Source organism: Eretmochelys imbricata, chromosome 14 (genome assembly GCF_965152235.1).
Source record: "Eretmochelys imbricata isolate rEreImb1 chromosome 14, rEreImb1.hap1, whole genome shotgun sequence".
NCBI lineage: Eukaryota > Metazoa > Chordata > Testudines > Cheloniidae > Eretmochelys > Eretmochelys imbricata.
In genome coordinates, this window is record NC_135585.1 from 54,776,793 (window position 1) to 54,801,196 (window position 24,404).

Sequence of the window (24,404 nt, forward strand, 5' to 3'; positions counted from 1 at the left end):
GGCCCCGGCGTTTGCCCTACGGCTCCCTGCCCCGCCCGCCCCAGCTGTGTGCGGCAGACAGATCGCACGCAGCCAGACGCAGACTCAGCCGCCAGCCCCCGAGCCCCGGGACGCTCCCGCCGGCCTCGCTAACCCGCTCCGCCGTCCGCCTCGCCAGGAGACAACCATGGGCAAAATTCTCCTCCTGTGTCTGGCCGCTCTGACCTGTGCCGGGATCGGTAAGCTGCGAAACCTGGGGGATCTTTGCCCCGTCTCCCCTTGTGGTGTATTTCTCCTTTCCCTCCTTCCTCAAGAGATCCCCCTTTTGAGTGTAACTTGCTGCCCCGCCAGGCCACTTCACTAAGGAGGATTTAAAAGCTCCATCCTCCTTCCTGACTGCAAGAGTTTAATTCCCCAAACTCAGACCATTGGACAAGAAGCAGCCAGAATTAAGGTGATTCTTCCCAATATACCCTTAACTTTGCCCTCCCTTGGCTCAGTGGTGCTCACAGACCACATTCAGGGACCCCAGTGGGTCATGTGAGTGCAGGTTGTGGCAAGCACCATTCTTGTGTGAGCTGGTTAAGATACTCAGTTGTTCTCCCTTCCTATTGACATCTCTCCGGGGGGATCAGACTTATGTGGGAAATGCCCCCTTAACTCTGCCCTTTCCAGCTTTTCCCACCCTTGAGCTTTGCGGAGTTAAACTCTCCTGTTTGTAAGGGAATTTTTGGAGATTAAGCGCCACTGTTCAGTGAACTTGCCCAAGATACTGCTCCCCCCCCCCGCCCCGAAATCCTGCCTAACCAAGTGAAGTTCTTAACAAAGTTTTTGAGACTGGAATTTCCTGGGGGTTTTCTAGGGTTTTTTTTTTATCAGGGGATGAAGGAAGCGGTGTAACGGGGGCCTTGGGGGGTGGCGGACGGCGCTTTAATGGGGACTGGGCGGGGAGGTGGAGTAGCGGGCTGGGAATAGCGGGGTTATTTTTGCTGCCTTAAATACGTTCCCTGTTTACAGATCCCCTCTGATGATTAGCCCCAGGCTTTCGCTGCCAAGGCTTATCAGCCAGCAGCCAGCTATCCCTTGTCAGGAAAGGCAGAGGGCGGGGGGGGGGGGGAAAACGGGGGGGGGGGGCGCTGACGCTGCCTGACCAGCTGCCAGTTCGCTCACAGCCCAGGGGAAATATTTTGAGCTATGCACCAGTTTTCTCCACCGGTTCTCCGCCCAGAGGAGAGTCGCACTTAGTGCCCCGAGCCCCCACCCCGCCCCCCGTCTCCCCCCACCCTCAGCCGTCAGCCCATCCCCATCTCACCATGCCTTCAGCCCTTGGCCTGAGCCCCTCCCTGCAGCCCCAGCCCCTGACCCACACCCCGTCCCCCCAGCCTCTCCCCATCCCCTAAACCCCACCCCATTTCCCCACACCCTCATCCCTGACCTGATTCCGCTTTTCTCAGCCCCCCAGCCTCACCCCATCCCCCCACCCCCCACCCCACCCCCCAGCCCCTTAACCCCTGACCCACCCCTAACCTGACTCACAGCCGCTTATTCCTCTCACCTCAACCCCAGGCCCCCCAACTCCTCCTCTCCCCCAGACCCTTCCTGCCTGTGTCCCAGCTCCCTGACTCATTCCCTGGGGCTCCCTCCAGGGGACACAGTCATGGGGCTGGGGCACGCCTAGCTGCCCGCAGGGACTCCCTAGGGGTGCAGCCCCCTATTGCCCGGCTGCGGGAGGGTCTGTGGGTCTGGTTAGTCTCACCCTCTCTCTCTCTGTTCCCAGGAGCGGCCCTGCAGTGCCTGAAATGCGACTTCACCATATTTGACATGCCCTGCCAGACCACCACTGTCACCTGCCAGGACGGGCAGCTCTGCGCTGTCATCCGGGGCCGTGCAGGTAACACCCCGCCCTCTCCACTTCTCTCGGTCTCGTGCCCTCATTTTCTCTCCCTCTCCATTTGTCTCTTTTTCATTCCCTCTTTCTCACGCTCTCCCCGCAGCCGGCCACAAGCTGATCATGCAGAAGGACTGCGTTGACAAGGGGAAATGCAACACCAACGACACCTCGACCTTGGCGGGCATCACCTACAGCACCTCCTACGAGTGCTGCGAGGGCGAATTGTGCAACGTGGCCGCGGGCACCGGGGCCCAGCTCTCCCTGGTCGCAGGGCTGGCCATGCTGGGTGCCTGGCTCACCCGGGGCCTCTAATCCCTGCTCTGGAAGCTGGGAGGGAGAGAAAATAATTGCTGCGGGAGGACAAAAAAAATCCAGCTAGCCATTGCCTTTAAATAGCTCCTCCCCCTTGCTTCTTAAAGGGGCACTTGGTAACCAGAGTGCATATCTGATTGCTTTGCCTTTTTTTTGGAATTGTTATAACCCAGGGATGTGGGGGAGGGAAAGGCCCTGAAGGGTGAGGAAGGGGTGGGGTCTGTCTGGAGAAGGATGGGTGGATTTCTTCTTTCACTCCACTAGAAAGAGTGCTGAACTGGAGTCACTCCGGATTGACACCGGAGTTACTGAGATCAGAATCCAGCCCTGACTTCACTGACTGCGTTGTGTTTTCCCGCTGCCCCCTGCTGGCTGGAATTAAGCCTGCTGGTCTGTGTACCATAAACCCTAGACTTCTAACAGCTTAAGGAGATAGCTACCTTGCTCAGTTTATACCCGGGGTTGTGTCTCTGAACTCCCCGCCAGCATGGGGTGTGTGTGTGTGTGTGTGTGTGTGTGTGTGTGTGAAAATTATACATCCGGCGGCGTGCCGGTTAGCTTTCACAGCCCAGCTCTAACGAACGGGCTTTAATCCACTTTGCTCAGCGTTGTAACGGCCTGGCTCCGAGGGAGAGCCAAGGCTGGATTAACGCAGGGGCTTAGCAGGGCTCAGGCAGGCTGCCTGCATGCCGTGGCCCCACGCCGCTCCCGGAAGTGGCCAGCTGCTCGAACTGGCCAATGGGAGCTGTGGGGGAAGCACTTGCGGGCGCGGGCAGTGCGCGGAGACACGCTGTCCCCATCCCGTGCAGAGACGTGCCAGCAGCCGGAGCCTGCACCTTACACCCCCTCCTGCACCCCAACCTCCTGCCCCAGCCTGGAGCCCCCTCCTGCACCCAAACTCCCTCCCACAGCCTGCACCCCGTCCTCCACCCCAATCCCCTCCCTCAGCCCATCCTGCACCCAAACTCCCTCCCAGAAAGAAACTAATATAACAGCTATTCTAAGATAAGACGTGGGCTATGTTGAATTAACGTAACTGTATTCTACATGTTTTAAAACTGAAATGTAACCACAGAACGACTTGAAGTTAATTAAAAGGCAAGTTGAGTACAGCGTTAATTGTCTCGATGCCATGATTGTGATCATTTTGTTTTAAATTAGGAAAGAGAAGTGTATACAGGGGCCCCACAAAATCTAAGCGCCCCAGGGCCCACAGGAGAGTTAATCTGACCCCCGGGAGAGCGTTAAGTGGGGCGCCCTGCAGCAGGAAGGTACCGGGGAAATTTAAAGGGGAAGTCAACACAACGAGCTTGAGTCCAGTTTTAACGTGGGGCATCCACATTGGGCACCGAGGAAACCTGAGCCCAAGATGGGATCCACAGAAACGCGAAGGCCCATCTGGGGGAATGCGTATGTGTGACGAAGTGGGGATTTTTCTTTGTGTTTTGCATGAACACTGTGTGCGTGCCTCAGTTTCCCTGTGTGCCGCATGTGTAATGAGGTGGGGGGAGGGGGTTTGTTGGTGCAGGGGACCAGCTGTGACCTTGCCTAGCAGCCGGGACTCCAGACAGCAGCCTGGAGATGGGGGTGTGACGTTACGAGTGTAATATAATATCGCATTGACAGGCGACAGGGCCAGAAAGAGTTAATGAACTCCCAGACTGACCTGACCCAAGGCCCAACTTTAAAGACTGGTTAGGAAGAGACGGAAAGGAACAGAGCTTCGAAATGCAGCCGGCATGGCGAGAGGTAGAAGGGGAGATGTTCGCTCAGGTCTTGTGGTGTCAGCAAACAAGTCTTGGCTATGGCTATGGCTTTGATCCAAAGATCACTGGCTGGAGTCACCCTGAATATGGACATTGGGCTATAACCTCTGGGCTATTTCTAAAAGGACTTTTGGCCGCTACAAACTCATCTCTGCTCTCTGCCTGAACCTCAAGAAGTGAATTCACGTCTGACTGTATATTGATCTTTTAACCAACACTCTCTCTTTTCCTTTTAATAACTTTTAGTTTACTTAACAAGATTTGATGATAAGTATGTGTTTTGGGTAAGATCTAAGTTATCATTGGATCTGGGTGTGTGGCTGATCCTTCGGGATTGGAAGGACCTTTTCTTTTCTATGACAAGATAAGATTCTCAGTAACCATCATCATATCTGACAGGTGTGTCTGGATGGGCACTTTAAGGGCACTGCGTTCTTTGGACTTCTGAGTAACCAGGGAGGTCGTACAGAGGCTGTTTTGGGCTGGCTGGGTAAATCTCAGTATTGGAATATCCACCAGCTGTTGGGGTTTGTCTGCCCCATTCGGTTTGCAGTTCACCCTGATTGAATGACCTCAGCTGGCTCCCGCAGGCCGCACTGTTACAGTCCCCCAATGCAAAATCGATGCAGGAAGGGATGACACAAACATCGCTGAGTGCATCCCAAGAGCTCCCCACCCTTGGTTCTGTCTTACTACAGCAAGTATTGGGTTAGAGGCCGTACCAGTGTAGAACAGAAATGGTTTATCCACGTCATGGTCCATAACATGATTGAATCTCTTTATAAACTCAAGGTAAAACTTGGTTAGAACAACAGTGGATTGGATCTGCTGTTGCAGCAGGATTCCCGTATGTCTCGTGATCTTGCCAAGAGCTAAAGAACAGAGCTACTGGATCCATTCAAGCTCCGGCAAATGTTTGGAACCCAATTAATATCGGGACAATGTAGATATTAATGTTGTCCATAGTACAGGAATCTTGGCATTTAGCCGTGAAAGCAATATGGTCGTGTGCCTCAGTTTCCCTTTTCTATATAGCACATCAGGTCTGGAATGTCTTTTCCCCCGTGAGACGTTCCAATACTGTTTACAGGCATTAACCGTGAAACATCAGCATTACAAGGCCTTCGAACCTAAAGTGTGTTCTTGTGTATCACCCTTGGCATGTTTAAGGGATTTTCCAAGAGATTAGGCCCATTGTACATCTTTACAGGGTTTGGTACGAACAACACATTAGTCACAAAAATCACCACAAACCCACGGCAAGCCTCCGTCTACAATCATGTTGGTCATGCCACACCCTTGGCCCAACACCATTGGGGTTTGGCCTTTTAGGGTTGCCCTGTGGCTTTCCTTTGCAAAATTAAGGCCTCTCTTTCCTCCTTGCCGTGAAGGATCGAACCCTGATTTCGCTTGCTTAACGAATTCACTGGCGGATGGGGTGGGCTCTCTGTGCTAACAGCGATTAGCAAGTCTTTCCTCCCCAGTCAGTCAGGTAATTTGAGTCAAGGCAGATGCGACCTTTTAAATCTTCAGTTGCTCGCAGTTCGAAGGCTGGACTCTGTCTTAACGAGACACCGCTCAAATCCAAAGAGTCTGAGGGTGACCGTTTGCCTGCCCTCCCCTGCATCCTCAAGCATTCAGTCCTACAACTGTTCTGCTCTGAAACACCAGTAACCAAGTCTGTCCTCAGCCCCTGAAACGCACAGAACTAGCCTGGAGACATTCCTGTCCCAACACCATTGTCGTCCCAACAAGCTGGCCAAACAGGGCCACTTGGTCATGGGGCTGTTTGAATCCTTAACAGCTTTTACTCCATCTGAGACCAGCTCAAAGCTCTCCACACTGGATCTTTCAACAGGAGAGTCAGTGGATCCATTCACCATAGAAACTTTCTGGCTGTTAGGAACTGAAACTTCCTTGATTAAATCACTGTCACTCCCTTCAGTGGCATGAAATTGCGTGCACAGATTACCATGAGGATTCCTTTCCCTAGGAGCTTCTCTAAGCAACAATTCACCCCTCACAGAAATTCTGCCCTTACCCTCTTCACCGAGGGCTTGCTCTAGAGGAACACTTCCCTGAGCAACAAGAGACTCTTTCTGGGGTCTTACTTACATCCAGGATCACCTTTGGCCCATCAGGCAGATTCCTACACAATCCCATTTCAGGCAGACTGCTAGATTTCATAGTCAAAAGGTCAGACTCATTCTCCTTCCCTTTGCCACATACAAGCTTAGGAATCGTTTCCTTCTTGCTACAAGTTTCCGAACTGTCAGCAGGTAACACAATCAAATCAGCTTTATGCTCTCCCTGTGCCCTGGCTAGGATCTCACCCATTTCCAGCTACACATTAGCAACAGGCAAAATACAAGCACCAGAATTGTCTGGTCTCTGGGATTTTACATAGACACTAACCGGATGCGACCTAGTTACAGGGCCATTCTCCCGAGCAGACACAAACTTGGGACCCTTCCCTTCCTGGGCCTTAGTTGAATCCAAAACCAACTCTGAGATATCTGCACTATCCTCAACCATCACAGCCTGAAAGGCCCCTTCTGTCTGCTCCACAGACAAAGAAGAGCTGGAGAAACCTTCCCCTTTCCCAGACACCCAGCTTGGGATCTCATTCCCCTGGTCCCAGCACACAAGGCTGGTCACAGACAGCTGCTTGGAGACCGGGGTAGCTCCCTCCACAGGCAAGTCAACACCCCTGACAGACACGGGCACGTTTCCTTCACTGTCACACTTCTCCACCCAGCTAACAGGTCAGGTCCAGGGACACTCATCTCCTCGCCTTCCCACCCTGCTGACTAGACCCAGCCACCAGCTCACAAGGCTGCCTAGGCTCCTCCAGAATCTCCTTGTCCCAGCACCCAGGGCTGGTTACAGACAAATACTGGGAGAGTCGGGCAGCTTCCTTACCACGTAAACTGCTGCTCTTCTCACTACCCGGAGCTACTTCCAGCCAGTCACAGTCACCCTTCTCAGGTTCACTTTTACAAGCTGTACTTGCCAACCATCCGTCACCTGCCAGAAACGTCCCCTGGCCTTCCTCAGTTCGGGCTTCAACCTGACCATCCACTTCAATCTGCTCCTGAGCAAGGGTTGAGATCTTTCCATGCTCGATCTAATTCCAGCTTCACGTCTGAGACATTAGACAGACAGTCAGACACTTCATTCACGGACCGACGGCTCTTTTCCTCCGACAAACGTTTGGAGAAGCCCTCCCCAGGCAAATCCTTGCCCAAAATAGACCCCGGTTTCAGACCATTCCTTTCCTGTGACCGGCTGCCTGGACTGAACGAAGCTTTAATACCTTCTCCCCTCAAAAGACCCCCAGGCAATAACGTCCTGACACCAGCTAGATCTTCGTGCTTCGCGCCGTTCCCTTCCAGGTGGATTCTGGCGAAAGGCACGCGCACGGGAAACTCAGGGAGGACTACGACATTCGCACTCTGATTTGCTGAGTAATCTTCCTCTCTGACCGGATCTGCTTGAACAAGAGCGCTGGTAGAAGCCACTATTTCCCCTCAACAGCTTTTACCGTTGACTTTTACGCTCTCGATGAATTTTCCGCCGCCATTCTCCGAACCCTCTCCTAGAATAGCAGGGTTGGAATTTCTGGGGCCACCTTTTACTGGACTCACAGTAAGAGCATTTGCATAAAAGGGGGCAGAGTTGGGGTACATTCGGTTACACCCAGACAACTGCTCAGAGTTATGCGACATACCAGCGTGGTTAGAAACTGGACTTTCAAGGGGATACAGTTTCCGCTGATCTTCCCTTGCTTTTTCGACTTGGAGCTGAAGTCTGGCCGTCCCCTGTTGCATCTGGCGAACCCTCTCCTCAGCAGCCAGCCTGCTTGGCCATGCAAAGCCCGGGACTGGCAACTCTCTGCGGCCGGGAGCCCAACAGAATAAGACGGAAGGGAAAAGCCAGAGAGGACGTCACAAACGGCAGCCTCTTCCTGCCCCTGCTCTGCCCCTTCCCCTGAGGCCCCGCCCTCGCTTTGCCTCTTCCCGCCTCCGCTCCGCCCCCTCCACGAGGCCCCGCCCACCTGCCGCTCTCCACCTCCGGAGAGCACCCCCGGAGTCAGCGCCTAAGACTGTCCCCCTTTCAGGAGTCTGACGGGTCTTGTGTGGCCCCCAAGGTTCACCTCGCTTAAAAACGACTGGCTTACAAAATCGGACCTCAAAAAGCGTCTCAGCCCCTCGCTGACTGCAGAATGGCTTCCTTTCTCATGTTGACCACCTAATTATAGAATAAATCAGCTGGACTATAAATATGGTCCTTCCCTTGCAGCGCATCGCACGCGGAGCCGTAGACACAAGTCACTGTCTGTCGGGAATTTTAGTTTGTGCTGACTTTGCTGGTGCTTTTCCTGTAGCCAGGTGTCAAACTAGGCGAACAGCGAGAGGAGCTGATGTGCCCCCTGGAAGACTCTGCGTACCCCCCGGGGGGCGCGTACCCCTGCTTGAGGACATGCCCGATCTAGGCATATAAGAAACACAGCGGCCGGCGTGCAAAGGATCCAGCGAGACGGGCGTGAAGCCTAAGGCCGGCAGGCTATTTGGCAGGAAACACCCACGGATTGAAAGCTATTTGGGTGCTTAAAAATGCAGCTGGGTGCCAGGTTCCCGATCCCCCTAACTCTGATTTCTATGGGGATCGGGCGCCTGGACGCTTTTGAAAAATTCCCCCCTCAGCACCTCTTGGGTTTAATAGCTTTAAAACTCTGTCCCTGAGCCTTTATGGACCGGAGTCAAGTCAAGCGTCTGGTTTTCTGAGAACATCTACTGGTCACGGGCTGGTCTCCCTGGCTTCGGGGCCTCCAGGAGTCTTGGGACACATGAACGAATTCCCAGTGGAATAGAAGTCGCCCTTTTTCTGAATTAGGGTTTCTCCATCTGGGTCCAGTTTTAAGCAATTGTTTTAGATGTCTCCCAGTGTTTCCTCAAGGTTGGCTTGGACCAACCTCAGACTGACTAGATGGTTTTCTCTGAATCCCAGATAAGAAGCTAGAGACAAGGTGGGTCCCATAAAAGATATTCGCTCACCCGCCTTGTGTCTCGGAGATCCTGGGGCCGACCTGGCTACTCCGCCCCCGGCCCACGGAGAAGTAACTGGCCCACGAGGTTCCCTAGGAAGTCGCATCGCGTTAACGAGCCTGGTACGATCAAATCACCACGCTGGCCGCAGCTGTATCAGTACCGAAGGGCATGCGTCCCCTTTCCACTGGTCGAAGTGGCCCACATTCGGGGTTATACGGGTATGACTATTCACGGACGGAAAACACGGCGAATGCAGAGCTCAAGGCGCCGGGTGGGATCGTGGGCCCTGCCCCAACGCTGAGTAGGGCAAAATGCATCCCTCGGAAATGCAGACTGTCCGCCCAGGTGGGACTTAGCAGTAGCCGGCCGGCTGCCTTCCCTGCATTAGGAGTGGGGAATCAGCAGGGTGGGGATGAGGATCACAGCCCCTCACCTCAACCCCCCAGATGTGTGATCAAAGGAAAGAGGTTAACCCCCCACCCCCCACTGAAAGTTACAGCGGTAAAACTTCCAGGCGTTCGTGAAAGGAAACGGATCTGGGGTGTTGGTGAGATCTCCCGGGAAGAACTGGGGTTTATTTCCCGTGCAGTAATCGGAGGGGGCTTCACTTCCACGTCGGGTACAGTGGAGATTTTACCATCCCATGGAGGACCCCAAGGACACACGAGAAACCAGCCCCGCCCTGTTCGTGGATTAGCCCCGTTCCACACTGTATGGACGAGACAAACCCCACAAACGCCCGCCCAGCAGAGGAGACGGAGCCCACGCGGGAACCTCCTGAGCTCGTGTTAGTGACACCAGCTCACACGGGGACTGCGGACAAGTTGATCCGAGCATGAGTGACCAAATCAGCCTGCCCCACTCCCTCCCACTGCCCCCAGGCTGGGTAGCCCGCCCGTCTAAAAGAGCCTAACTTCCATATGCTCATTGACCACATACCTCCTACTCATTAGCATTTGGGTTAATTAGTTGCCATGGTGCAGCTGTGGTTAGCACACATAGGTTTCACTTACGCTCAACAACCTGGAAACTTTCCCTGAAATCCCGAAGAGATTCGTTCCTCCCTTCGCCTTCTCCCATCACGGACTCCTTGGTTTCCTGGAACACCTGGTGTGTACGGTTACTCCCTTAGTTCAGTTCTTGTTAAACGAGGCCTCGGATGTGCTAAGTGAATTGTGATTCAGGCCTTAGGCCTGCAGGACATTACATAATGGCCTGATAGCTACCTCTATCTTATCTCTATTACCCACTGCCAGCTTACAGAAGGGGTGGAGAAAATGCCTTGCCATGAGGGACCGGAGGAGCTCACATGGTTTAATTGAGCACAAAAGGAAAATCAAGAGGCGACTTGATTAACGTATCAGTAACCTTCACAGGGAGAAAATACCCAGTATGAAAAGCTTCTTTAATATAGTGAAGAAAGGCCGATTAAGAACCAGCGGCTGGAAGGTTAAAGCCAGACAAATGCCAAGGAGAAATAAGGCACACATTTTTAACATCAAGGGAAGTGATACCTTCCAATCCAGATCGGTTGCCTTTCTGGAGGATACACATTTGTCAACCACAAGTTCTTGAGCTCAATACAGGGGAATCTGGGTAAAATTTAGGGGCCTGTATTATACAGGAGGTCAGAGTAGATGATCTACCAGCCTGAAACTCTATGAAGCTCTGGAAATCCCACGGGATCACACTGTGGAGCAAGCTAAGCTCTGCCAAGGCAGCTTTCAAAGAGTTGATATACAAGAAGGAGAAATGCAACCTCTGAAAGGAAAAGGAGTACTTGTGGCACCTTAGAGACTAACCAATTTATTTGAGCATGAGCTTTCGTGAGCTACAGCTCACTTCATCAGATGCATACCGTGGAAACTGCAGCAGACTTTATATATACACAGAGAATATGAAACAATACCTCCTCCCACCCTTGCGTTGGAGGGGTTTTAGTTGGGGGCTGAAGGTGACGGCTAGTGGCATTCTGTTATTTTCTTTGTTAGGCCTGTCCTGTAGTAGGTAACTTCTGGGAACTCTTCTGGCTCTATCAATCTGTTTCTTTACTTCCGCAGGTGGGTATTGTAGTTGTAAGAAAGCTTGATAGAGATCTTGTAGGTGTTTGTCTCTGTCTGAGGGGTTGGAGCAAATGCGGTTGTATCACAGAGCTTGGCTGTAGACGATGGATCGTGTGGTGTGGTCAGGGTGAAAGCTGGAGGCATGCAGGTAGGAATAGCGGTCAGTAGGTTTCCGGTATAGGGTGGTGTTTATGTGACCATTGTTTATTAGCACTGTAGTGTCCAGGAAGTGGATCTCTTGTGTGGACTGGACCAGGCTGAGGTTGATGGTGGGATGGAAATTGTTGAAATCATGGTGGAATTCCTCAAGGGCTTCTTTTCCATGGGTCCAGATGATGAAGATGTCATCAATATAGCGCAAGTAGAGTAGGGGCATTAGGGGATGAGAGCTGAGGAAGCGTTGTTCTAAATCAGCCATAAAAATGTTGGCATACTGTGGGGCCATGCGGGTACCCATAGCAGTGCCGCTGATCTGAAGGTATACATTGTCCCCAAATGTAAAATAGTTATGGGTAAGGACAAAGTCACAAAGTTCAGCCACCAGGTTAGCCGTGACATTATCGGGGATAGTGTTCCTGACGGCTTGTAGTCCATCTTTGTGTGGAATGTTGGTGTAAAGGGCTTCTACAGCCATAGTGGCCAGGATGGTGTTATCAGGAAGATCACCGATGGATTGAAGTTTCCTCAGGAAGTCAGTGGTGTCTCGAAGGTAGCTGGGAGTGCTGGTAGCGTAGGGCCTGAGGAGGGAGTCTACATAGCCAGACAATCCTGCTGTCAGGGTGACAATGCCTGAGATGATGGGGCGCCCAGGATTTCCAGGTTTATGGATCTTGGGTAGTAGATAGAATATCCCAGGTCGGGGTTCCAGGGGTGTGTCTGTGCGGATTTGATCTTGTGCTTTTTCAGGAAGTTTCTTGAGCAAATGCTGTAGTTGCTTTTGGTAACTCTCAGTGGGATCATAGGGTAATGGCTTGTAGAAACTCGTGTTGGAGAGCTGCCGAGCAGCCTCTTGTTCATATTCCGACCTATTCATGATGACAACAGCACCTCCTTTGTCAGCCTTTTTGATTATGATGTCAGAGTTGTTTCTGAGGCTGTGGATGGCATTGCGTTCCGCATGGCTGAGATTATGGGGCAAGTGATGCTGCTTTTCCACAATTTCAGCCCGTGCACATCGGCGGAAGCACTCTATGTAGAAGTCCAGCCTGCTGTTTCGACCTTCAGGGGGAGTCCACCTAGAATCCTTCTTTCTGTAGTGTTGGTAGGGAGACCTCTGTGGATTAGTATGTTGTTCAGAGGTATTTTGGAAATATTCCTTGAGTCGGAGACGTCGAAAATAGGATTCTAGGTCACCACAGAACTATATCATGTTCATGGGGGTGGAGGGGCAGAAGGAGAGGCCCCGAGATAGGACAGCTGCTTCTGCTGGGCTGAGAGTATAGTTGGATAGGTTAACAATATTGCTAGGTGGGTTGAGGAAACCATTGCTGTGGCCCCTTGTAGCATGTAGTAGTTTAGAAAGTTTAGTGTCCTTTTTCTTTTGTAGAGAAGCAAAGTGTGCGTTGTAAATGGCTTGTCTAGTTTTAGTAAAATCCAGCCACGAGGAAGTTTGTGTGGAAGGTTGGTTTTTTATGAGAGTATCCAGTTCTGAGAGCTCATTCTTAATCTTTCCCTGTTTGCTGTAGAGGATGTTGATCAGGTGATTCCGCAGTTTCTTTGAGAGCGTGTGGCACAAGCTGTCAGCATAGTCTGTGTGGTATGTAGATTGTAATGGATTTTTTACCTTCAGTCCTTTTGGTACGATGTCCATCTGTCTGCATTTGGAAAGGAAGATGATGTCTGTCTGTATCTGTGCAAGTTTTTTCATGCAGTTGATAGATTTCCACTCCATACGGCTAAATGCAGTGCCTTGCATAGAGTTGTCACTTTGGATGGGCTATCACCAGCAGGAGAGTGAATTTGTGTGGGGGGGTGGAGGGTGAGAAAACCTGGATTTGTGCTGGAAATGGCCTAACCTGACAATTACTTTAGATAAGCTATTACCAGCAGGACAGTGGGGTGGGAGGAGGTATTGTTTCATATTCTCTGTGTGTATATAAAGTCTGCTGCAGTTTCCACGGTATGCATCCGATGAAGTGAGCTGTAGCTCACGGAAGCTTATGCTCAAATAAATTGGTTAGTCTCTAAGGTGCCACAAGTCCTCCTTTTCTGGCTTCTCTGGTGCTCCAGACAATGTCCAGGAGATGGCGGTAGCGTACCAGAAATACGTCTGATTCAGCCAGACAAGGTGGGAGAGTTAGTTTATTCTACTAGGATCAGGGTGAAAGAGATAAACTTGCCGAGCTCTTTTTCAGAGGCGATTCTCCCATGGGAGGATTTTTCAGTTTCAGTTTCCTCCTTTGCCATTTGTCGCGTGTCTGTATCAACCCGCGCAACTAACAAGAATTCGCCCTGTTAAGCAGCCCCTTTGAATACTCCCAAGCCGGGTGCTTCCACCTTTCCATATTTCCTTCCTCCTTGTGCCATGCAGTTTGTCGCCTTGCCAGCGCGCAGTCACCATTCTGGAGCCAATTAGTTCAATTTATCCTTCGTTTATTGTGTAATGTTACGATGAACTAACATGCTATGTCATATATACTCATTGCTTGCTAAATAGAGTTGAGTTTAGGATGATAGAAGTATAAGACTGATCAGTGGTCAAAAGGGATAATTATGTATTAAGTATCTAGGTAATTAGGGCTGAAACACAAGGCCTACAGGCTGAGGCCTGTACAATTGTAGCTTAGCCATTCTAGGCCTTAGCCTTAGAGCTAAGAAATGCTGACATAAGTAAGTGACCGAAGAATAACCTGATGCCCATAAGATTATGGGGAAAAGATGGACCAATGGGTACATGCCAAGATGGGCAGGGACGGTGTCCCTAGTCTCTGTTTGCCAGGGGATGGATCACTTGACGATGACCTGTTCTGCTCATTCCCTCTGGGGCACCTGGCACTGGCCACTGTTGGAGACCGGACACTGGGCTAGATGGACCTTTGGTCTGACCCAGGATGGCCGAAAAATTAACTGGAGGATTAATTTTGATTACAAGCTACCCGGCAGTCACATTGCTCTAACCCACGTTCTAACTGCAGTCAGAATTACATTATAAAATAAGGTGCCCAGATTGGGAAAGTGGGTTCCCTAGGGGAAAACTCCGGCAGGAACCATCCCTCTACTGATGGTCCGTTGGCAAGGCAGCCATCAGCCGCTAAGGATGGGAGGAGGAGGATAGGTGTACCATGGGCATAGGTCTCGCTAGGATTTCTGGGTGCTTGGGTGAGCGTAACTGTAACTCTAACGTTCAGAAAAGTTGTACCCCAACCTGGACGTGGCGCTTGTGACTCTCTGTGTGGTCACTCCCCTTGGTCTTTGTGCGTCCCTAGAGACTCCACCTCTGAAGCCAGTAGCAGACGTGACTTTCGCTTGCTTGAGCTTGAAACTACAGACCCCAGAGCCAAAGCCCCGGGGGCGTCAGACCACAGTACGCAATTCACGGGAAACAAACTCAAAGGCACAGGTTCAAAACGAAAACCCGAACCTAGTCCCTCTAAACGGGGTCAGTTTTACAAATGTTTCTTTGGTTTCATTTTGGAGTTGGGGGTGACTCATGAGAGGGTCACAAAGGGGGGCACCAGCTAAAGGGGGGGGCACGTGACCTCCCCGCATGCCCCCCCATATGACTCCTCCCCGGCATGCTCAGAGTCGGCTCTTGTCCCCAGAAGCTGAGTCTGGGCGGGGGGCAGCAGCATGGGGCAGCGTGGCTGGAAGATGAGAGGCTCTGGCCCCGCCCCTTCCTCTCCCCGCCCGGGCTGGCTGCTGGGGTCTCTTGACCCTTTGTGCCCCTCCCACGAATCGCCCCCAAGCAAGACCAGACAGAAGGCACGGGGCAGTTTAAACACACGTAGAAAACGCGGATTGGAGTCATAAAGACGGGCAAAAGTAGGGTTTCCAATTGGGAGTGAAAATATTTGGCGTGGATTTCGGTGGCCTCAGTTAATCCCCTTTATGAATCCTCCTGTTTTCGCTGGCTCAAAGAGCAGCCATTCCTAAGAGGGTTAGCACGGCAATCGTCCAGTCTTGTCTGTGCAATCTAGTGTCGCTGTGCAATGAACTCTCAGGATACAACCTGTTGCCGCCTTCTTTGTGACAGTCAACAGTATTTGTATCGATGGCCAGGTGACCAGAAGATAAGAAGGTTCTTGTCCCAGAAGCAGACTACCCAGAACTAAAACCCATGAGTTCAGTATCTTGCAGGGACCCTCGGGGTGGATGACAAGGACTCGCACACTGAGGACAAAGTGCAGCCTTAGAGATCTTTATTAAACCAAGGAATAAAGGCAGACAAGCGCCAAGCCACGTATGAAGCTAGGAATAGGACAGCTTCGGGGATATGTGGCACCATTCCTTGCATAAGCTCTTAGACCTGCGTACTCACACCCTTCCTGGAGGCCCTGGTGGTAAGAGACAAAGGCCCAGCCCTGTCTCTGGCATGCCCAATGAGTCCGATGGGCCAGGTTCCCCCATGCCCAGGGTTGACGGCAGTGAACAGTAGAGCTGAAAGGTCAAGTGGTGGGAAGGGCTCTTCCAAGCTAAGCTCACCACTGGGTCCCAGCCCAGGGCCCCATAGCGGCAAATAGGTTTGCCGCCCAATCGACAGGGAATCCGCCCGAAACACACCGAAGTTGCGGGGACACTGGCTAGTTCCTCCCTCAGCTACTTCCCACCGTGACTCCTGCAGTTGAAGACTCGGCATCCTTGGAGCCTCCAGGCCCCTTGGGCGGGGCTGCTCCCAGCCACTGCAATCTCCCTGGGGCGTCCGCAGGTACCTGAGCACCTGTCTGGGTCCTGGTGTCTCCTGCTCCCACGGTCTGGGGTTCTGGCTGCTCCCGGGCTGGAGCCGGCACGGCGCACCCTTCCTCCTCGGCGGTCAGCCCAGACTGAGGCTGGGCTGCTCCCTTTTATACTGCAGCCGCAGCCGGAGCATGCCCAGCAGGGGCGAGGGGGCGTGGCTTCTGCTGCCAAGAGTGCTGGCTTAACCCCTTCCTCGCCAGTGTGGGGCAAGTTCACCCCATCACAGGCTCCCACCCAGACAGCCAGGTCGAATATGGTGAGGATTACTGAAAAATCTTGTTCATCATATATGAAGGTCTACCAGTCTCAAGGGATCGGACACATCACCCACCGCGTCAATGAATATTTCAGATCTCACCCAAATATGTGCTTACAGCCAATTCTTATTAACCAAACTAAAGTTTATTAAGAAAAGAAAAGAGAGAACATATTGTGGTTAAAAGGTCATTATACATATAGATATGACTGTATGATATGATGGTGCGTTCTTAGGGCAGGTTCATAGTAGAAATTTTGGCTGATGAGTTGCAAAAAAGTTCTCCCCAGAATCAGCTCATCGGGTTATAGTCCAACTAGGCAGTCCATATACAGAGTTTGTTCAAGTTCTTCCACGAGAACCAGCAGGGTGATCCAGACTGGGGCTGGACACCTCAGCCTTGCGACTCCAGCTCTCCCTGACCAAGTTTAAGCAGATCTGAGATCACAGGGCGGGGGCCCGAGAGTTCTTTTGTAGATCTCTGACAGCCTCCTGACAGCAGCTATTCCTTGTAATCTACGGTGTGGCTTTGCAGGAAAACCTCCTATTGCCTACGTATACAAAGGTGATTGCATTCACCAGCGTAAGGTAATCCTCCATTCAGCCATTCACAGTTTACTACAGGCTTCAAAGAGAAATAGAGACAATAATGACATTGCACCCAAGTTCCATCTAAACGTTAATATCCCCTTTTGATCCCGGAATCAACGGACTATAGTAAGACAGGAACTGTCTGGTTACATTGTTAATCTCTAACAAGATATCGGGAAACACAGACCAATAGAATCACTATCTTCTTCCAGTTCTCTAATAGTATAAGTCTACATTTCAAAGCTCTCGTCTATCTAACCTGGCTTCGTTAGCTATTTATAAGGAATAGCCCTAATGATCATGTACGTACTTTTCTCATATGTCTTTCAAGGTAGAATTTGGGTCATTTAGCCTGCTAGTCGCTTAACCCTTTCTGGCCCCGTGTCACCAACTCATTAGCTAGTTCCTGAAACTGAGAGGGAACCATCAGGCCCTCTCTCTATGCGAAAGGTCGCAGTCCTGCCCTACTTAACTAGACTTCTGCTAACTTGCTTAAGCTAATGTCTTACAGGAGGCAGGCCTGTAGGTTCCTTGCGTTATAGCTGAATACAATAAAGGTTAAATCAGCCCTACAGGCTAGAAACAAATCGATCTCCACAGGAAAATAGGTACTTAGATTTAGGGTCAAACAGCTTCTCTACGGGGGGAAATTGAAAGGAGAATTATAGCGCTATAGAATTTCTCCGCTTTACACACAGTCAAGGGGTACAGAGTGGCCACATGGGGAATCATGCTGGCATTGCTAATTATTCCCCTCTAACGATGCTGGTCCATTTCCCCATGTCGACACACTCACAGACAGCTGATCTTTGGTGAGTTTTTTAGCACCTTATGAAGTTAGAGAAAGAAATATACAGATAGGTGGATTTCCTAAGAGCTTCCTGACCGACAGCAGTTTAAAGGTACAGGGATACACTTAGCTAAGGCAAAGGAAATTCATTTATATATTCCAGTTTCTAGCCACCTCCATCTCTGACCATTTTAAAATCAGGGCTGGGAAGTTGATCGAAGAGATCTTGCCCTAGTCCAAAGAGGAATTAATTCAGGGACCTCCTAGGGCCGATATTAGACAGAAGATCAGAGTAGATGATAATGGTGGTTCATTCTGGCCTTATAATATGTAAATCTATTCCTGTAGGAATTCAAATTCCAGCTTCAATTGAGCTGTGTTTCTATACCCTATATTTGGTGTGCGCTGTCCCAGGATCCCTCTACCCTGGTCACAGGGAATCTGGGAGCCAGGACTCCTGGGTTCTCTCCCCAGCTCTAGGAGCGGAGTGGGGTCTGGTGGGTTAGAGCAGGGGGGGCTGGAAGCCAGGACTCCTGGGTTCCTACTCCCTGCCCATTGCCTGGGAGAGGTCTAGTGGGTTAGAATGGGGAGGGGGGGCTGGGAGCCAGGACTCCTGGGTTCTCCCTGGCTCTGGCAGGGGAGTGGGGCATAGGTCAGTCACCTCACAACCCTACTACCAGCTTTGGTAGGAGTTGGCCTAAGACTTGGAAGAAGAACTTCAGGAAAGTTTCAGGGAGCTCGCGGAGTAGTTTCTGGCACTTCTTAATGACAGTCACCCACATGGTGGTGCTGACGCTGTAACTGACCTTCCCGTCGATGATGCACACGTTCACTTTATTCTCCCCTTTCCCAGAGACAAAGACCATCTCGCCCCCATCGCACTCAATGACGAGCCGGGCGTTCTTCTGCAGGCAGCCCGGCTCAGCAGAGAAATCCCGAACGGCCACATTCAAGGCCTCCTTGACCTTCTCGGGAGTCCCCGCCAGACCCCTCACCTCCCGCCGCACGCCCTCCAGGTTCTCAGTGCTGTGTGGCTGTTCAGAGAGACGCATCCTCTCCCGATACATCGCCCAGCTCTTCACCTTCACCTTGTAGCCGGGTTTCCCGTCACAGCAGGTCACGGAGACCTCGCAGTCCCCATCTTCGGAGATCAGCCGCAGCTTCGTCTCCTCCCAGGCGACGCACATCCTGGGGTTGTCCCGGACACACTCGGGCTCCTTGGGGAATTCCCGCAGCACCAGATCGAAGCAGCGTCTCAGCTCCTTGGTCATCACCTCCCAGGACTCCAGCCTGCCCCGGATTCTCTCCAGGTTCCCCACACTCAGCCTTTGCGGGCGAGTGCGTAACCTCTCCCGATACACCGCCACTGTGGGCTCCTTCACCTCGTAGCAGGGCTCCCTGTCGCCTTCGGACACAGGGATCTCACATTCCCCCTGGCCCGACACAAACACCAGCTCAGTCTCGTCGCTCTGGATGACCATCCGGGCATTGCACTGCACACACCGGGGCTCCCGGGGGAACTCCTCCAGGGCCCGCTCAAAGCCGGCTCTCAGGTCCTCGTCCAGCAACTCCCACTTCTCCAGCGCATCCCGCACACCCCGCAGGGACTTGGTGCTCAGCTTCTGTGGACGGGAGCGTAACCTGGCCAGGTACACCTGGGCCGTTGGCTCTTTCACCTCATAGCAGGCCCCGTAGTCAGAGATCCTGATCTTACACTTGCCCTTCCCAGAGAGGAACGTCAGCTCAGTCTCGTCGCCCTGGATGACCATCCGGGCGTTGTTCTGCACACACGGGGGCTCCCGGGGGAACTCCTTCCAGGCCCGCTCAAAGCCGGCTCTCAGGTCCTCGTCCAGCACTCCCTGACTCTCCAGAGTATCCCGCACACTCTGCAGGGTCTCCATGCTAAGCGGCTGGGGATGGGAGCATAACCTGGCCAGATCCATGTCCCCAGTGAACTCTTGAACATGGTTGTGGGGTTTCCCGTTGGTGTAGCCCATTGTGATCTCACACCCGGCCTTTCCAGACCCCTCGGGTCCTGGCAGTGCGTTGCCTCAGCTCATGGGACACGTTCCAGAGGGATTCGGGTTCTCCAGCCGCAATGACGCTGAGCTGCCCACTGGGCTTCACCCGATGTCCCTAACGCTGGCTCTCCGGTGATGATCTAAGGCATGGTGAAATGCACGAGCCGCGTGCCTGGCAAATTCCTGCTTCGCCCAGCGCCCGCTCCTCCTGCGACCTGGAAGATGAACGAGATCATCTCAGCGGGGGCTCGACAGGAAGGGACAAAGAGCTACTCAGATCGATACAGCCAGATCCCCAGCAGGAGGAACTCAACACCGCTCTGCTGTCAGAGCGACGCCAAGTGACCCCAGCTGGGATTGGGACCCATTGACTCCAATTTACACAGTCCTGCTGGGAAGGGGGGGGGGTGGGGGGAAGGAGGGTGAGCACCGTTTACATTGTTTTTGTGTGTGTGGGGGGGAAACTCTCACTTGATACCAGGGGCTAGGTTACAGACACGAATCGACCTGAAAAACAGCAAAAGCCCACCACTACCCTGCAGGGAACTGCTTCCAATCTTGTGGTCTGGCAACAATTTGGCTGATGCACACGATCCATGTTTCATTACGCCCCAACTGAAAGACTGGGTCCTGGGACCCCGCAACTGAGCAGAAGTTTCTGTATTTTTACATTTCCCGTGCACACCTGATTGACGGTCGTTCCAAATTTAGGAGAATTTCAAATATGTTATTGAAAATCTTGGAGCCCGGAGATCAAAACTAAAAATGAAACAAGAGGGGCCACAGTCTGTTCTCATTTAGACAGCTCCAAATTCGGAATCATGGTCGAACCCCGGGCAGTTACTCCAGATTTGCAACAGTGCTAAGGAGAGCAGAGTTTGCCCCTTTCTGCTTGTTAGTTGATATTTCGGGGGGAAGCCATTGCTAGAGACAGCGACGGGGAGGGATTCTCCGCTAAACCCCCTCGCGAAGTGAAGAATTCACTTAGCACAACGCACGGTAAGTGTTAAAGTGTACCTCGTTACTAGCAAAAAGAACAGGAGGACTTGTGGCACCTTAGAGACTAACCAATTTATTTGAGCCTAAGCTTTCGTGAGCTACAGCTCGTGTTTCTTTGTAAAACTGCTTTGAAGTAAAGATTGGAACAAACATGGCCTCCCAGTAACATCAGATCTTTGTGTAGGACCGATTGCAATGAATTAACTATGGGAAAAGGTCCATCTGTATGGACATCATCCACTACAGAACCCTTTCCCTGGGGGGGTGAGGGAAGGGGGTACCTAGATATAAAATTGAACTGGGGGGCTAGGTCCTTAAACACGTACATCCCGCGGTATTCTCATCCAATGCTTGTGCCCAGGGAAATGAAGGTGGTGATGGCTCCCGCTCTTTTTGTTGAAGCATTGGAGAGGACACGAGAAGCGGGGGAGATAAACCCCTCTGGATAATTCAGAACTAGCCCAGTGTCATGCATCACTTCCCGTCTCGGAGCTTTTCCCTCTCATTTCTTCAGGGCTCTGTTCTAGGCATTTCAGAAATTGCGCTACGCCCCGTCCGTGAAAGCACGGTGACTGCCCGGCAGACAGCCATAGATGTCAGCTGTGAAAGGTCAGAAAACTTCTCGAAAATACGACGGACTCAGCAAACGTGACACAGATCCATTGGGCAGATCAGGGCCTGAGAGAGGGCGATCAAACCCTCTGTGGGGGGAATTAGGGGTTGCAATTCGCAGCCCAGAGGATGAAGGAGAGGCAGGATCCAGGGACCAACAATCCAGCCCTGCCCCGTCCACCCCAGGAAAGTTCAGCGACGTAGCTGCCGGGGGTGGTGCAAGCCCAAGGCTTTGGCTGGGGGAGGCAGGGCACGGAGCGCCCGGTGCAGAGCCGTGCGTGAGGGCCAGGCCGGGGAGCCCCAGCCAGGAAATCACAGAAGCCACAGCTGGTTGACACAGCTGAGAGAGGGGATGTGTGACTGTTACACTTACAAAAAGAACAGGAGGACTTGTGGCAGCTTAGAGACGAACCAATTTATCTGAGCATCAGCTTTCGTGAGCTACAGCTCACTTCACAGGCTTGCATCCCGTGACGTGGGCTGCAGCTCACGAAAGCTGATGCTCAGATAAATTGGCTCGTCTCTAAGCTGCCACAAGTCCTCCTGTTCTTGTTGCGAAGATGGACTAACACGGCTGCTACTCGAGACCTGTTCCACACACACACACACAGAGCGCTGCGTGCCTGTCTTTAAGGGCCAGGGCTTGCTTCCTCCACACCCTGGCGGTTGCCACGTCTGAGACGCAAAATTTGGCGACTTGCCACCTCCTAGCAGCAAAACGGGCCCCAGCTCGGGCTCAGTCGCTGCTCCCAGACATACAAGTGTGTTTACTAAGCTCCAGCCCGTCTAAAAGATCATCCTAACGTGCGGGCTGCAGGCAGAGATCACGGGGGGGAGAGTTTCCAGCCCTGTGCTGTGCAGACGAGATCATGGGAAGGGCCCTTTGTGGGTTTGACACCCGCGCCAGCCCTGGGGCTTTGCAGGGAATCAGAACAAAGGCCAGGAGAGAGAAAAACGCAAGAAATATCACTGCTACTTACTGGGGGGCAGATGGCAGCGAAACTCCCCTGCTTCTTCTGTCTCCTCCCGCGCACAGTGGCCTGAAGGATTCAGACACACCCCGGATGGGACAATTTCCCCTTTCGCTTTCCATTGGGCTCACGGCAAACGTGCCAAGAAGCCAGAGAAAAGTGAAAACACTCGGGCCGGAAGGCTGCGACGTCACACAACGTCTTCACTGAGCATCGAGAATCAGGCCGGTCCCAAAGGCAGGGGAGCAATAGATGTGTCCGCCCAGGACGTGGGGGACGGGTGTTCGCCAGGCCGCCACTTTATGAGTCAAATTACCTCCCAGGTGCACAACAGGGGACAGCCTGGTGTGGTCACTCGCTCCCCATTGTCCACCCCAGGGCCGGGGCAAAGGGAGGGGAAGGGCTCCAGCTGTCACAGCGGAGGACCTGCTGACTAATAATCTTAGCTAGCACTTTTCATCTGTAGATCTCAGAGCACATCACAAAGGAGGGTCAGGACCATTATCTCCAGTTTACAGAGGGGAAACTGAGGCAGGAGAGGTGACTCACCCCACAGGGCGGCGGCAGGAAGGGGAAGCCTGGTCACCGGAGGCTCAGTCCAGTGGTCTGTGCACTAGAAAGTGATGACTCCCCACCCCCACGCCCATCTCCCAGCCTGCCTTTCCCCTGGGCAGCAGGGAGGCTGGGACAGTATCCCTTTAATAGGGAAGGGAGTAGAGGGTGGAGCCAGAAATTTCCATGGGTGTTGGGCGGGGCTGATGTTTGACAGCTGGGGCAGGGTAAACTGAGGCTGGGTCACTTCACAAGGGGCTGGACTATGTCCCACCATGACCCAGCCATAGAGTAGGAGGAGAGAGAGTTGATCACTGGATAGATTAACTTCCTCAGCCTCTGGGGCTGTGACTCAGGGCAGCGACTTCCCTCCGAAATGGAGGGGATCTTAGGTCAAACACTAGTGAGAGGGGAAATGGGGGGGATCCGTGAGGAGATTTTCTGTCACTATTTGATCATTGGAGAGCAAAGCAGGATCAGTGGGACGGGATTTTTGTATCCATCTTTGATGACGAGCTCAGGGCCAGATTCTTAGTCTGGCATCTGATCCGAGCCGGATTCTGATCTCAGTGACCCCTCGTAGGAAGGTGAGATTTCTTCCTTTCCTCCCCCTGTCTCCCCCCCAATCTAGGATCAACGCAGATATCACCCGTGATATTCGACAGCCTTAACGCCCCCGAACTAAGAACACTTTACCTCGTGTCCTCTTCAGCTGCTGAAACACAAACAGCCAGAGAATCTGAGCTAAGCCCCAAGGGCTAGGACCCGGGCTCCGGGCTCCTGAGAAAAGTTGGAAGAACTTTGGCCGTTTGTAGGGCTCAGCCTTGCCCTCCCGCTCCGGGAAATCTGGAACGCCCGGGCATTCTGCCTCCAAAAGGACTCTGGGCTTCAACAGAACTTCTCGACCTTACCCGGGGTTTTGCAGGACATGAGTTTTCTTTCCCAACAGGATAGCAAAAAGCAAAGCAGACCTCCCTGACCTGTTGAGTGTCGCCCACCTCCTGAGAGTTCAGGGCAGACTGCAAGCCCGGGGGAAATGACCAACAAGCTGAGAACATACATGGACCTCGCCCTGCAGGGGTTCAAGGAAGAGCCCTCGGGCATACAGGACAACGCCCAGATATTGATCCAGTGCAAAGGAACGATGTTGGAATTTAAATCTGGAGATGGGGAAACGAGATCTACGTGTATTACAGCAACGGGGTGCCGCAGTACAACATGGAAGAGCCAACCGTGGAGGTGTATCTGACCCGGCTGCGCTCCCACCTGGAACGGCTCCAGGTGGAGAACCTGCTGAGGGTACAGAACCGACTGCAGGCCGGGGAAAAGACGACCGAGCTGCTGAAATGGGTGCGAAAAGGATGGAGACCGCTGCCCTAAGAGAACAAAAGCCATGCAGGTAATGAGACCATTCGAAACAACCAGCCAGGGGGGTTATACAGAGTGTCTCTTGTCAGACACACAAACAAGCAGTTTAAAAATCACCATTTCACCCCCAGTGAAATCTGTGTTGGGTTTTGTTAATTCACTTTCTGGCTTCTGAGCCTTACCTTGGAAATGTGACCCTGTGACTGGGGTCCCGGGGGGCCACTCCGAGAGTGCGCAAGCAGGGCAAATGGCAAAGAATGGGGAGAGGATCCCCCAAACTGGTTTATTC

General features: G+C 52.5%; 2 protein-coding genes across 2 annotated transcripts; one reads left to right on the forward strand and one right to left on the reverse strand.

Moving 5' to 3' along the window:
• LOC144275336 (sperm acrosome membrane-associated protein 4-like) lies at positions 1-3,301 on the forward strand. Its single transcript, XM_077834577.1, has 3 exons — positions 1-218; positions 1,757-1,870; positions 1,974-3,301. The coding sequence occupies exons 1-3, from the start codon at positions 167-169 to the stop codon at positions 2,180-2,182; spliced, it is 375 nt and encodes a 124-aa protein (XP_077690703.1). The 5' UTR covers positions 1-166; the 3' UTR covers positions 2,183-3,301.
• Positions 3,302-16,335: 13,034 nt separating this feature from the next.
• On the reverse strand, positions 16,336-22,418 carry LOC144274801 (uncharacterized). The gene is made up of 3 exons (XM_077833896.1): positions 22,205-22,418; positions 18,588-19,828; positions 16,336-16,836 (listed from the first exon to the last, which is right to left on the reverse strand). Exons 2-3 carry the CDS (start codon positions 19,587-19,589, stop codon positions 16,756-16,758), a joined length of 1,083 nt encoding a protein of 360 aa, XP_077690022.1. The 5' UTR covers positions 19,590-19,828; positions 22,205-22,418; the 3' UTR covers positions 16,336-16,755.
• Positions 22,419-24,404: the final 1,986 nt, after the last annotated feature.

Coding starts and splice junctions, on each gene's coding strand:
- LOC144275336 (XM_077834577.1), top strand. CDS start 167: ATGGGCAAAATTCTCCTCCTGTGTCTGGCCGCTCTGACCTGTGCCGGG. Junction 219..1,756: donor TCTGACCTGTGCCGGGATCG/GTAAGCTGCGAA, acceptor CTCTGTTCCCAG/GAGCGGCCCTGCAGTGCCTG. Junction 1,871..1,973: donor TGTCATCCGGGGCCGTGCAG/GTAACACCCCGC, acceptor CTCTCCCCGCAG/CCGGCCACAAGCTGATCATG.
- LOC144274801 (XM_077833896.1), bottom strand. CDS start 19,589: ATGGGCTACACCAACGGGAAACCCCACAACCATGTTCAAGAGTTCACT. Junction 16,837..18,587: donor TGGAGGGCGTGCGGCGGGAG/GTGAGGGGTCTG, acceptor TTCTCTTTGAAG/CCTGTAGTAAACTGTGAATG.